We start from the raw sequence: 12,553 nt of genomic DNA on the forward strand, positions 1-12,553 counted from the left end.
TTGTTTGTTTTATTGGTTTTATTTCACAATGTGAATTTGGAAACAAATGAAATGTCACTTGGAATGTTTTTGCACGACAGAGTCAGATTTGACCTTTCATGGCTACAAATTACAGTATTAATGTACAGCAAAAGACGCATGACACAGGAAGTTGGATCCACGTACTGCTGCTTTTTGTTTGTTTTGCTGAGTCACTGACAGATCTGTAAGGCTGACACGGCTTCAAGTTGCAGAGTATGCACAGTTCCCCCCAGCTGAGATATTTCAATGGAGAACTCTTTTCAGTGCAGTTAAACTGGACTCCCTTTGGTGTGATTTGATTGCTCAGATGCGAACAGCATAATTAGCACCAAGATGCAGACCATAATTCTTTAGAAGCTCCAGGAGTGCAAACTTCAGCTAAATGCTTGTTATTCTGACACCGGGGCAAATCACACAAACTGCTTGAGTAGTTCTGGCAGCTTGAGAATAAAGCAACAAACACTCTCTGGAGTTCAGGGTTTTTATACGGGGCACTCACAAGACCGTTCTGAATGAACAGTGGACGACAGAGATGCAGTCCAAAAATGTACATTTTGGGTGGACACTTTTCTTTGGAAAATATCATTAGATTTTAAGTCGAAGGGCTCTGCACATTTGATTTGTAGTAAACCCTCTAAGTAAAGAAATACATCATAGCTCCACAGAACATTTACAGGCATGAAGTGTGCAGGAGCCGCCCGAGTGGTGCACTGCGAAGCTCGATTAAATCCTCAGTCAGCCATGTTGAGCTTAAAGAGTTCCCTGTGTCACAAAAGTTGCTCTCTTTCTACTAAATCACCATGGTAACTTATGCTGAACACAGCCCGGTGCTTTGGTTTAGAAAGATCCTGAAGTAAAACATTTTCTCTGGATCCTTTCTTTACAGCATGTTTTAAGTACCTGCATGATTGTCAAGCCAGACTTTATTAAACTGACTGAATGAAGGCCAGCTGTAAAGTTACAGCAGTGCAAACTGCAAAAAAATGAACAAATGTTTTTGTACTTCATTCAAATCTGCTGCCTAATCTTATGCACGTAGCTGGATTTGCAGCTACGACAGGAGAAAGCTGATAACCAGCGTCGAGGTTCCTGTTATCTCCAACTGGGCTTTTAGGTTTTGTCAAGCCAGCGAACACAAACAACGGCTAGCTGTGTTGAAGCCGTAGTGTAACCCTCTGATACCCGCTGCTTCCTATACGTGTAAGGTTCTGTTGTAGTTAAACCGCACATCTAATGTGTGTTTTAGTTGCTGTTTAGAAACAGGAGCCACAAAGGGTTTTTTCGAGGACCTCTCAGCATATGTCACCAGATTGGAAGTATTTTTTTGGCTTTTCTCTCAGAAAAACTTTAGTACATAAGTGTTGCTGTATTGTCAAAAGCAAAATAAAAAATATATGTATTGTTCACGTTTATCTGTATTCACTCCTAATCACTGAGAACTACCTCGTGAGCGCCCCCTGCTGTGACCTTTTCTGAATTGCACCTCATTTCTGTCTGTCTTAACTTCTGAGCAGGAAGTGGAATGGCCCCCACAGAACATACTCAAGCCCATAACACAACTTTATCTATTTAATATGCACCGACCCTGCAACACAGGCGCAACGATCTGAGCCAAAGTTCTCCTGAGGTTTGTCACGGTTCACGTGGATTATTCGTTAACGTGGAAAGAAATGTGAACATGACCTACTTTGAAATAACTTGTGATACCTGATCAGACATGTGAGGGTTAATTAAAATACGCATAACAGAGGTAGAAAATCAGCAGGGTTATTATCATGATAGCCTGTTATGACTAAAATAAAGGAATCCCAACATTACTAAAGAGCAGCTATTGTTAATAAACCTTCAGGTTTATCGATTGTTTTGACTAATCAAGCAAAACGTTGCAGTAGTTCTAATGGATGTTACTTTGGCTAGCTATTTATTTAAAAACCAAAATGACAAACTGAACAATGAACTGATTCTTCTGACGGGCAGCTACTGCTCTGCTCCATAATCTTCAGTAAACCGACATAGATTTAAATGAAAGCAGTGAAATGTTTTTAGGGTCTCTGCATTGACCGTCACAGGGACGTAAAAGGGAAAAACCTTTCGTCTTAATCACAGTGAATATCTATCGCCACATTTTCCATTTTAGGATCATTTTTAAACCGTGTTGGCAACAAAAATCAGCTTATATATCAGCAACACTGTTAACATGTGACCTGCATTGAATCCCTCGTCTGTCTATTAAGTGCTTTGTGTCAGCCATTCCTAATATAATCTCAAAATGTAATTTAACATCTAATGTTTTTGCTTTTAAAATCCCTCCTCCCCTTCTGTCGCCGTCTGGCCTGTGATGATTTCTGATTTTTCAGGTCACAGTCAAACGCTCCATGATCCAAACTGTAACTCTGTTCCTTCTTCCTGCCGTTCTGTTTTAAGCTGTAGGAATCCACACACTCTTCCACTGCACAGCGCTTCTCCACATTTCTTCCAGGAATGACGGATGGCACCGAGTCCAGTCTGGCTCCCCATCTTTCCCTTCCTGGTCCTCACACAGGCGCAGGGTTTTTAGTGGACTAGTGCAGGTGTACTGGAGGTACTGGCAGCCCTGCAGCAGGAAATCAGAAACAGTGAAGCGAGTGTAGGCGATTATATGAGGCAGGCCTAATTTGGGAGAAGGAAGTCAATCCTACACTCAGGAGCTCAGTTTAATGCAAAATGAGTTAGCCTCACCTCAGCACTGCCCCAGTACCAGATGGCCTTGATGACACTGTGATTAGCCAGAGCCACAGTCAGCTGGTCTCGACTTCCTGTAATAACGTTTACCAGACCTGCTGGCAAGTCCGAGGACTGGAGCACCTGAGAAAGAGGAGAAGGAAAAGGTGCAATAAAGATAACAACCGGTTTTTATGATTCACGGTGCTTTTTAATGCAGGTCAAGCTGAGAAAAGTCTGCAGTCAAGTTTTCATCTTAAATGAAAACAGATCTGCACACAAGTTCACACTGACAGCCTCGTGATCGACTGCAGCTTAAGCTGGGCTGACCAAGCACTTTTAATGCTGACCAACTTAGAAAAACTGGCTAGAAACAGGCCCGCAACATTAAGGTACAATTTAAGACTTTCAAACTCTCCATTAGGAAGCATTATCTAACCAACAGTCCACTCACCTACGTCTTTTTCTTTCTTTTTTTTTTGCTTAGGCTGTACAAAAACATTTAGGCACCATGTCTTACAATAGCAGGCCAACCAAACATCTGGGGGAACCCAGAATAGATGCAACACTGAAAGGATCGGGAACTGCACATAACTAAAACAATCATGACACTATAAGCAGACTTTTCTAAAACCTTTGCACATTATTTCCATTTGAGTAAACAGCTGTTCTTTCCAAGGTTTGACCTTTGATTAAAAACATCTTCAGAGCTTCTTTGCAACACGTAAAGCAAAACACGTGCACGCATGTTAGACGTGACCTGACAAGTTCAGCCGCACAGAGCTGTGCAGATTTAGGGATTACCCTCAAAGCCCTTTTAGCACTATGATGCATCCAGCTAGGTCCAGACATGTAACACTCATCCAGTGATGATTTATTTCAGTTCAATTCATTCCATGTGTTCAACGCATGAAGACTCCTTTATCCTCGGCTCAGATCCCTTATGCCTGCACAGCCTGTCCTCAAATTATTATTAAGAGGCTAACACTTAGACAGATCACTATTTACCATCACACCAACAGCCACTTTAGAATCACATATTAGCTGAGCCACAAGCTCAGCTTCATGGTTGTTAGTATGCTCGTTGTCGTGACCAGTGATCAATGGCTACGAGGACTGTTCACAGAGCTGGTGAACGGCTGTAATCACAGCGCAGAATGACATACTGAGAGACTCTTCGTGTAATTGGTCTCTTTGACTCGGTGCCCAGGACGTGCACCTCCTCGAGTGTAAACAGAGTGCAGCGTCCTGAGCAATGTGAGCAATCTGCTGCAGTAAACGAGAAACACCAGCAAACGTGGTGGTGGACACAAAATGGACAAAAGCCTTTATTACTATTTTTGCTTAACGGCGCTTCTTATCACGTCTGACTGGCGTTTCTGCGCGTGCATGATTATGTCATGCTGACGACTGAATTTAAAGTTAATCGACGTGCTCACACAGGTGCCCGCGCATGTTTAAAATGGCTGCAGGGTGGCGAGCCTTTCCTCTAGAATGACAGCAGCTCTGCTTCTGACCCACACAGTGTACTGACATTTCATACAAACCTGGGCAGACTTTTCTTTTTGTGTAGACTTTTCTATTCACTTGTACAATCACTAGTTTGACCCCTAAGTTAAGACGATATTCAGGTCAGCTGCCTCTGAATAACAAAGACGTATTGCTTCAGTTCGTCTTACTTTTGTTCCACCGTGTTTGACTTTGTGTTCCGACTGAAACATGCAACTTCTTTCTAAAGGTTCTCTGCCACTTGCCACGCAGCACATTTATACACTTACCTTAATGAATGCCAAGACAGGCAGTGGATACTTTTGACTGGGGACCATAATAACAGCATTGCCTGTGGCAATAGTTGCCCCAAGCACGGTTACCATGGAGAGGAGGGGATTGTAGTCAGGTAGGACGACCCCCATGACTCCCAGGGCTTCAGGGATGGAGAGAGCGGAGCCAGAGTTTGGCATGGGCTGAAGGAGAGGGAAACAACGAGCGATCAGACGGCCTCAGCTGATACTTTTCTATCATGTTTCAGCATCTTTAGCAGCTTTGAGTAACATGAAAGGTCTCACCAGCGCTCCTCCCTGGACTTTGTCACAGTAAGCGGCCCAAACGCTGAGCCTGGTAATGCTGAGCTCCACCTCCTTCTCAGCCTCGTCCATTGACAGGCCGGTCTGTGTGTTGATTGCTGCAGCTATGTCCCGCCTCTTCGCCTCAAGGCCCTTGGCCAGAGAGTAGAGTGACTGAGCACGTGCAGACGGGCTCTTTTTCATCCAGCTACAAGAGACAAAGGCATTCAAAGAAATACAACAATAATAATATAAATTAAAAAAACCTGATGCCATTTGTTGGGATTTATGTGTCTGTCAGGTTAAACTTCATTACGTGGATAAAATCTATCAACTGTTAAAGACTGCCGATGAGTAATGGCCACACGTCCTGCTTCACAGCTTGTGTCTGTGAGATTTCAGTGAACTCTGTAAGCAGTTTGTGTCGAGTTCATGACTCTGCACTTTGTCTTCTTATCTGTTCCCACAGTCAAGTTGTACATTGACTGATGGCAAACGCACACAGCCCGGCCCTACAGTAACCAGCTGATAAGAGCAGATTAAGAACACAATGTTCTACATGGAAGGCTCAGAGGACTCATCTACATGTTGTGTATATGGAGTAAAATGTAACAAACAACATTAAAGTGGATCTACGCTGCTCAGTTCACTCTCCAGATTTCTACTTTGTGACTCTACTCGTCGAACAGCCTCGTCTGACTCGAAGTTAAAAATATTAACATTTCTTTAGTGGCTCTGTCGTAGATGCAGAACTTCATTTTAAATCCTTCTCAAGGTCTTAAATAATCACATCTTAAAATCCTCATATTACCGTAGTATACCAACAAAGCACTCTGCTCTCAGACTGGCAGTGTCTCAATGCACAATCAGCTTTCAGCCCTTCTGTGGAAGTAGGTGCAGGTGTGGGTGTGGGAGCTGAACCCCGTCTCCACTTTTAAGAAAAGACCTGAAAGAACCTGTGAAACCATCCAGAAATACTACAGGGATGATTTGTAGCTACGTCATTACTTGATGGCTTTTCCACTAATATAGTGACTACATATTGGAATATCTGTGCAGTTTCATAAACTCTCAACAGCATCTGTTGTGCGAGTACACAAACCTCAGTTGTGTTTGTGGTTTTTTGAATGACCTGTACGTGTTTGTGAACACGTACACGTAGTTTGCGCTCTCACCCTGGCTGGACTTTGACAGCAGCCTCCACAGCATTGCGAACGTCCTTCCGGCCCCCGTCTGGGCAGTAGGCCAACAGACCACCACTACCACCTGGTGGCTGCACAGCCACACTGCAGCCAGACACTGACTTACATGCTTTACCAGCAACAAACTGCAGGTGGGACTGAGGGGCTCTAGAAAAAAGAAAGAAAATGTCTGTAATGGTGCGATTAGTGCTGTGCAACACATTTTTCCTGCAACATTTACCAGCTATAATGCTTCACAAACATACCTGGCAGGGTCCGACTCAGCAGGAATGATAGGTGGGGACGTTTCTGTTCCGAACTGCGTGTAGTCCATGGAGACGGGAGAGGAGCGAGGAAGAGGGGGGGAGGAAGAGGAGGGGCGTAGAAACTGGTACAGACCCTGACAGGATAAAGAGGGGATATAACTATCGAGTGATTTATGTGGGCGTGTTTAGTAGGGATGTTTTGCACTGCAGGAGCTGGTGTCTACGGAGCTGGAGACCAATAAGAACCTCATATCTAAAGACCGAGGTTATTAGTGCTGCGGGGCTATATGAGCCTAACAGAAAACACTAAACTAAGGACAGTGAGACGACACCCAGGGGACGTTGAATTCAAACATTGAACTACACCAGCATGTGCAAGCAGTGTTACTGATCCAGGCTCTGTCGGCCTGTCAAAACCACAAACCTCCTGTCCTCCATCGGTGCAGGTCCCGCTGTCTTTGTGACCGGAGACGGGCAGACAGGGGTCACAGATGGAGTGGGAATTCACCCACACAGAGCCAACTGACAACCTGGCAGGACACGAAGAAGAAATATTCATTTTAAAGGAAATAAATATGAATGTTAGTACTAAATGGACAGTCACGAGATGTGAAGCCGACCATGAAAGTCAATGTATTCGCTTTACACCGAGCACAGGTGGTTGTGACGAAACGACTGTATATGAAAGTAAAAAGAAAAGTCAACAAAGAAACGAAGAGAAGGAGAAAGAGGAAACAGACAGCAGAACATCAACAGAAGGACAGAGAGCAGAGAATGCAGATGCACCTCTGAGCTGTCTCCAGAGCGAGGGTGAGGTCTTCGGTCCAGATGGATGCTGCCTGACCGTGAGGACTGTGGTTCCCTGCACAGGGCAGAAAATGTTACTCCGGCGCCTTGTTCAACACAAGCCCAGGTCTCTGATAACGATGCAAATGCAACCCTTTAAAAAACCCTCAAACCTTATTCACGTTGGTGTCTTATAGGAGACGTTTTCACATGAAGCTTCTTACCAAGAGTCACGGCTTCTGTGTTGCTTCTGAAGGTCATGAGGGGCAGCAGTGGTCCGGGACAGGGGTTGAGCACACATGGTGAGGAGGGGGCCACCCCACAGAGCACAGTGGAAGGATACTGGGCACCTGACGTGGGATCAGCACAGGACTGAACCAACTGAGGAGAGATTATTTAAAACTGCTAGTTATGGGCAGTAAACTCAGAGGAAATGAAGACAAAGTGGTGCACACCATCAGCAGACGAGTCTAAGGGAACCTTCAAGTTCGTTGAAACTTTTCCTGGCATTAACATTTTTAACCCCTGATGTCTCAAAGTCTTCTTACTAACCGTGGCTCCCAGCTGCTGAGCCTCCTGCACAGCAGCATCCACCCGTTCCCTGTCTGCCTCACTGGGCAGGGTCACACATTTCATCTTGGCCATTCGCAACCGGAGATGGGCAACAACACTGTCCACCACACTCTCCTGCACACACAACACCCAGAAGACCTGCAGGCAGAGGGGAGTCCCGTCAAACAGGCTCAGGGATGCGTCGCTGGAATAGGAGTTACCTCGTCGCTCTATAAGCGTACCTCTTTCTTCTTCCTGAAGGCGGCCTCCATCACCTCATCCACGGCACTGTTAATGTCTGCCGACTCAAAGATGATGAAGGGACAGGTGGAGCCTACGCACGGTGACACCGCCACAGGAACTCCCATCCCTGCTGTGGCCTTACACAGCATCACTCCGTCCTCAAAGAGCAGGGAAACATTTTCTTACACACAGCTCAACCATTTGGACTCCATTTCACTCACTCTCACAAAAACACACAGAGTCGTGTTTTCATATCTTTGTGGGGACGTCTAATTGACATAATGCTTTCCCTAACCCTAATCATCAAAAAGCAATGCCTAATCCAAACCTCGCCTAAGCCTAACAGTAACCCTGACACCAAAACCACATTAAGAGTCTCAAAAATGCCCTCAAACTCAAAGGGACAGGCATTTTGTCCCCATAAGGCAGGGGTGTCCAACTCCAGGCCTCGAGGGCCGGTGTCCTGCAGGGTTTAGATCTCACCCTGGGTCAACACACCTGAATCACATGATTAGTTCATTATCAGGCCTCTGGAGAACTTCAGGACATGTTGAGGAGGTCATTTATCCATTTAAATCAGCTGTGTTGGATCAAGAACACATCTGAAACCTGCAGGACACCGGCCCTCGAGGCCTGCAGCTCCGTACCCCTGCCATAAGGGCTGTTGGTCCCAGTATAGTAACATTCCCATTTCTGGTCCCCACAAAGACGTGTAAACATGGCACACAAACACACCTCCTTGTTGCCGCAGTAGTTGACGTAACTGATGCTGTGGTTCTGGGCCACTTTGACACCCAGTGTTATGTCACTTCCTGTTAGCACATTAAGAGCCCCAGCAGGAAGTCCTGCTCCTGTAAAAAGCTGAGCCAGTAGTAGTACTGGGGGGGCCGTGCTCTGACCGGGGACAACCACCACAGAGTTGCCTAGAAAGAAGAAGCATTCATTTATACCTCACAGCTCCTCTGACACCACAAATAAAGATATAAAACCTAAACGATTAAGATGATAACAAATTACAAAAAGAGATAATTGGCTTCTCTCTCATGACTAATCTTAAGCTACACATCTTTGGCCTTTGGATGAATTTTCTGGTATTTAATAAACCATATAATTTATTAATCAACTAAAGCATGAATCGATGAATATAACCACAGGCTGCAGGGCTCTTTGGTGGTTGATGAGAGAAGTGCTTTGATGTTTTTTCCATATCAAAGATCTGGATACATTTGATAGTAATTAAGATCTAACGGCGGACCACAAAAACCAATTCTGAAAAAGTTGGGACACTGCAGGAAAAGTAAATAAGAACCAAATGAATCTCTTATAAAATAGTATTTCATCCCAAATGTTTAAACTGAGACATTTCAGTATTTCACTTTTAAACTCAGGTATTAAGATTATTTTGAAATGTTCAGATTTGATGTTAGAGTCGGATTAGCGTTCAGCTACAAACATGTGTGTGTGTTTTACCCATAGCCAGTGCTGGCAGGACTTTGAGCAGAAGAGAATAGAGAGGACAGTCTTTCGAGGTCACCACTGCCACCACACCTGGAAGATAAAAAAATAAGCAAAATTACGAAACAACACAATAAAAAGACTGAGAGCATTTTGTAAAGATAGCTGAATTCACTTACCCAGAGGTGTCCAGTCAGTGAGGAGTGTGTCTCTGAGCTGCGCCCAGCTGCTGTAGAACTGCAGCAGCCTGACCAGGGCGGCAGTGGCGCAGGAGGCCTCACAGAGCTCACACAACTCTGAGAGACACTGGCCGTGCTGCCCGAGGACACTCACCAACCTGTTAGAGGACAGAAATTCATCTTTATGTTAAACTGGTGGCTCAAAAACAAAGCAGCGAGGTGCGTGAAGGTGTGTTTGTTGGACCTGAGGAGCACTTTGGCCCTTTGGTTGCAGCTCAGGCTGCTCCAGGACTTGAAACCGTTAACAGCAGAGGAGGCACACTGGGAAATATCAGCTTCTTCAGCGCATGCTGTGCTGCATACAATACTTCCTGGAGAGCAGGCAGGCAAAACACTGAGACCATCATTATCATTAGGATGTTTGTAAAAAGTCTGAAACACTGACTTGTAATGAAGAGGTTTTAACTTCTGTGTAACTGTGTGCTTGGGCTGCTCTCACCTTTAGAATCAGCCAGGGAGCAGCTCCGCCCGTCTGCTGAACAGACAAATTTACCGTCAATGAAGAGACCCAGAGAACGGGAACGATGCTCCAGCCAGGCCTGATGAAGAAGAGAGGGAACAGGGGAAGGATCAGCTCCAGAACAGAGAGACCAACACTCACACACAGATTCAGTTTTGTTAAAAGGTTACTGCAGATTTATTGAAGTAAAAAAGTCTTGCTTCCCTTTTATCAAACCGTGCCTGTATGAGTACAGAGGATGAGGATGCCGAACATCTCAGACAAGCTGTTATCTGGAGTCTTACAGGTAAAGGAGGCCCTTCTAATGTTTTTGCAAATCTAAGCATTTGCATATAAGAGATGTGCATTATTTTGAAAATAAGAAAAGAAAACTACAGTCTATCGCGCTCTCAACATTTTAAATCCACAACATGTTAACATCGTTATTAGCACACTCGTGAAATTATGGGCTGCAGATGAGCAGCACCCAAAACCAAAAAACCTTTTTACTGGTTGAAGAGACCAATATACATGGCAGTGACTGATAAAGGCGGGTAGGCAAAGTGAAGAGTGTCAGCTATTTACAGACTGAAGACCAAAGTACAGAGCTCAACTCTCTGCAAAGCACCAACGGCATTTTTTAGCAGTATGTATTAACTCAGCCGTGGTACTGGTGCTATGGTCTCTCATGCTCTACATGATGTGGGCTGTCAAATGACAGCATGCTAGTGGTTTGAGTGCTTATCCAGTAATTTAGTGCTCTTTGTAAACCTTCAATGTCCTGACAGCCACAAAAACCTTTACACAGCTGTTTTTACACAGCTGTTTTTACACAGCTGTTTGCAGATTAGCAATCATAGACTGTACACAGAAGATGGGAGTAGCCAGCTGATTTTACTTAGTTTTAGCAGGCCTGGCACCATGAACGAGGGGTAAACCTTTATTGAGAGATCCCATCTTCTACATTTGGTATTTGGCAGAAGCTCCTGTTAAACTCTTTTCAAGTTCACGTAAAAAGAGGAAACCCCTAAAATGTTTTTCACGGACTACGGTGGGATACGGACATAAAAGAACAATCTACATGAACAGTAATCCCTCGACACATTATAATGTAATTATGTGTCTAGTTATGTCACATGTTTGTCTTGTGAGGTACACTGGGCTAACGGTTAAGCAACTTCACGAGTCCAATAACCTATATAGGTATCCGCTAACTCCGCAGCACAGCGTGCTGTGAGTAAGTTTAGTTTTAAAGCAGTCTCCCACTATGAATCTGAACGTAACCTGTACCTGTGCAGTAGCAGTGCTAGAAGTTGCTGCTGGCCCGTACTCCATGCTTTGGAAAATCTCGTACACTGTCTTGGTGCTGCTAACAGCCATAATAAGAAGAAACCACCGTGGGAGCAAATCTCGCCGTCGCTGTGCGTGATCGTTCTTGGATGGAGTTAGGAAGAATACGAAGAGAGAAAGCTGGCAGAAAGGGAACTCGAGCGTCACTCCGACTCTGAAAGAAACGTGCTAGCTTCCCTGAGCTGCCAGAAACGCGCAGGTCGATACGTGAGAGCGAGAGGATTCACTCCTCCCGACTTCCGCTATTGTGTGCGCTAAGTTCACCAGAACGCAGATAGACTGTACTAGGATGTATGGACACTGAGAAAATGAAAATAACCTTTTTTAACTTCGTAAAGCACAATCAATCCAGGTTTTAGTTTTAGTTTTTTCAAACTCATACAAATTATTGTAATAAAACGTGTGACATAATTTCAAAATAAAACCTAATTTCCGGTGTTTGTGCCAAAAAATGATCGTCTGCCAAAAACTGATTTTTGGTATTTGCCAAAACTGATATATAACTTGTTGGTCTATAATATGTGAAACATATGTCAAATGTATCCGCCATGACTGATATCAAGTCATCTTGAGCCACAAACAGCATTATTGTAACAAGGCAGAAGCTGCAATCAGTTTTTGGCAGCGACTTTTATATATCCTTTATTTATCCAGTTAAGAAAATCCTGTTGGCATTAAAAATGTTTTTTTAAGGTTAATCTGCCCAAGAGGACAGCAAATATTACAAACAATATCACAATAGTTCTGTAAACATATTTTAAGTGGACAAAAAGGACCGGATTGGTTACAATATCAAAGAGTTATAAAGATACTTGAAAAACATGTAAATTTTAAAGTTTAGATTTAACCCCTGTGTAAACCCTGTTCACCGAAGTCTATTTACCAACGTACGTAAAGTTTAAAACACACACACGCACACACGGAAACATTCGGTCACCTGTCCAGTCTGTCATGTAGCTAAATAAAACAAATAATTTAATTTTAAAACAAAAAGTGATTTTGAATGATTAAAAAATGAAAATCAATGATAATAAATGAGGGGCAATTCGCTTTAAAAAATGACTCATCACATCTTAGGAGGTTATGGTGTTAAATTTTAAACTTAAATCACTTTTTTTAAGTACATGTGTAATTGTGTTGTCTGCCGTTTTGAAGACTTCCTCCAGTTAAAAGATTCATAGTCACAATACAAATTTGGTTTAAACACGCAACGTGTTTTGGTGCGTTTAGTGGTCCACGTCTATAAGAACGTTATTAG

At 43.8% G+C, this 12,553-nt stretch overlaps 1 protein-coding gene across 1 annotated transcript; it reads right to left on the reverse strand.

Moving 5' to 3' along the window:
• Positions 1-1,439: 1,439 nt before the first annotated feature.
• On the reverse strand, positions 1,440-11,528 carry aldh16a1 (aldehyde dehydrogenase 16 family, member A1). The gene is made up of 17 exons (XM_040037359.1): positions 11,236-11,528; positions 9,946-10,045; positions 9,691-9,817; positions 9,447-9,604; positions 9,283-9,360; positions 8,548-8,735; positions 7,812-7,970; positions 7,570-7,728; positions 7,242-7,398; positions 7,018-7,093; positions 6,656-6,761; positions 6,232-6,365; positions 5,960-6,133; positions 4,788-4,992; positions 4,500-4,685; positions 2,740-2,865; positions 1,440-2,614 (listed from the first exon to the last, which is right to left on the reverse strand). The coding sequence occupies exons 1-17, from the start codon at positions 11,323-11,325 to the stop codon at positions 2,441-2,443; spliced, it is 2,397 nt and encodes a 798-aa protein (XP_039893293.1). The 5' UTR covers positions 11,326-11,528; the 3' UTR covers positions 1,440-2,440.
• Positions 11,529-12,553: the final 1,025 nt, after the last annotated feature.

This window comes from Simochromis diagramma, unplaced genomic scaffold (genome assembly GCF_900408965.1).
Source record: "Simochromis diagramma unplaced genomic scaffold, fSimDia1.1 OVJJ01000516.1, whole genome shotgun sequence".
NCBI classification, from domain to species: Eukaryota; Metazoa; Chordata; class Actinopteri; order Cichliformes; family Cichlidae; genus Simochromis; species Simochromis diagramma.

Excerpts from the sequence above, each read along its gene's own strand:
- aldh16a1 (XM_040037359.1), bottom strand. The coding sequence starts at position 11,325 with ATGGCTGTTAGCAGCACCAAGACAGTGTACGAGATTTTCCAAAGCATG. Across the intron at positions 6,134-6,231 it reads GCTGAGTCGGACCCTGCCAG|AGCCCCTCAGTCCCACCTGC; the intron begins GTATGTTTGTGA and ends TCTTTTTTCTAG. Across the intron at positions 2,615-2,739 it reads GGTACTGGGGCAGTGCTGAG|GGCTGCCAGTACCTCCAGTA; the intron begins GTGAGGCTAACT and ends TTCCTGCTGCAG.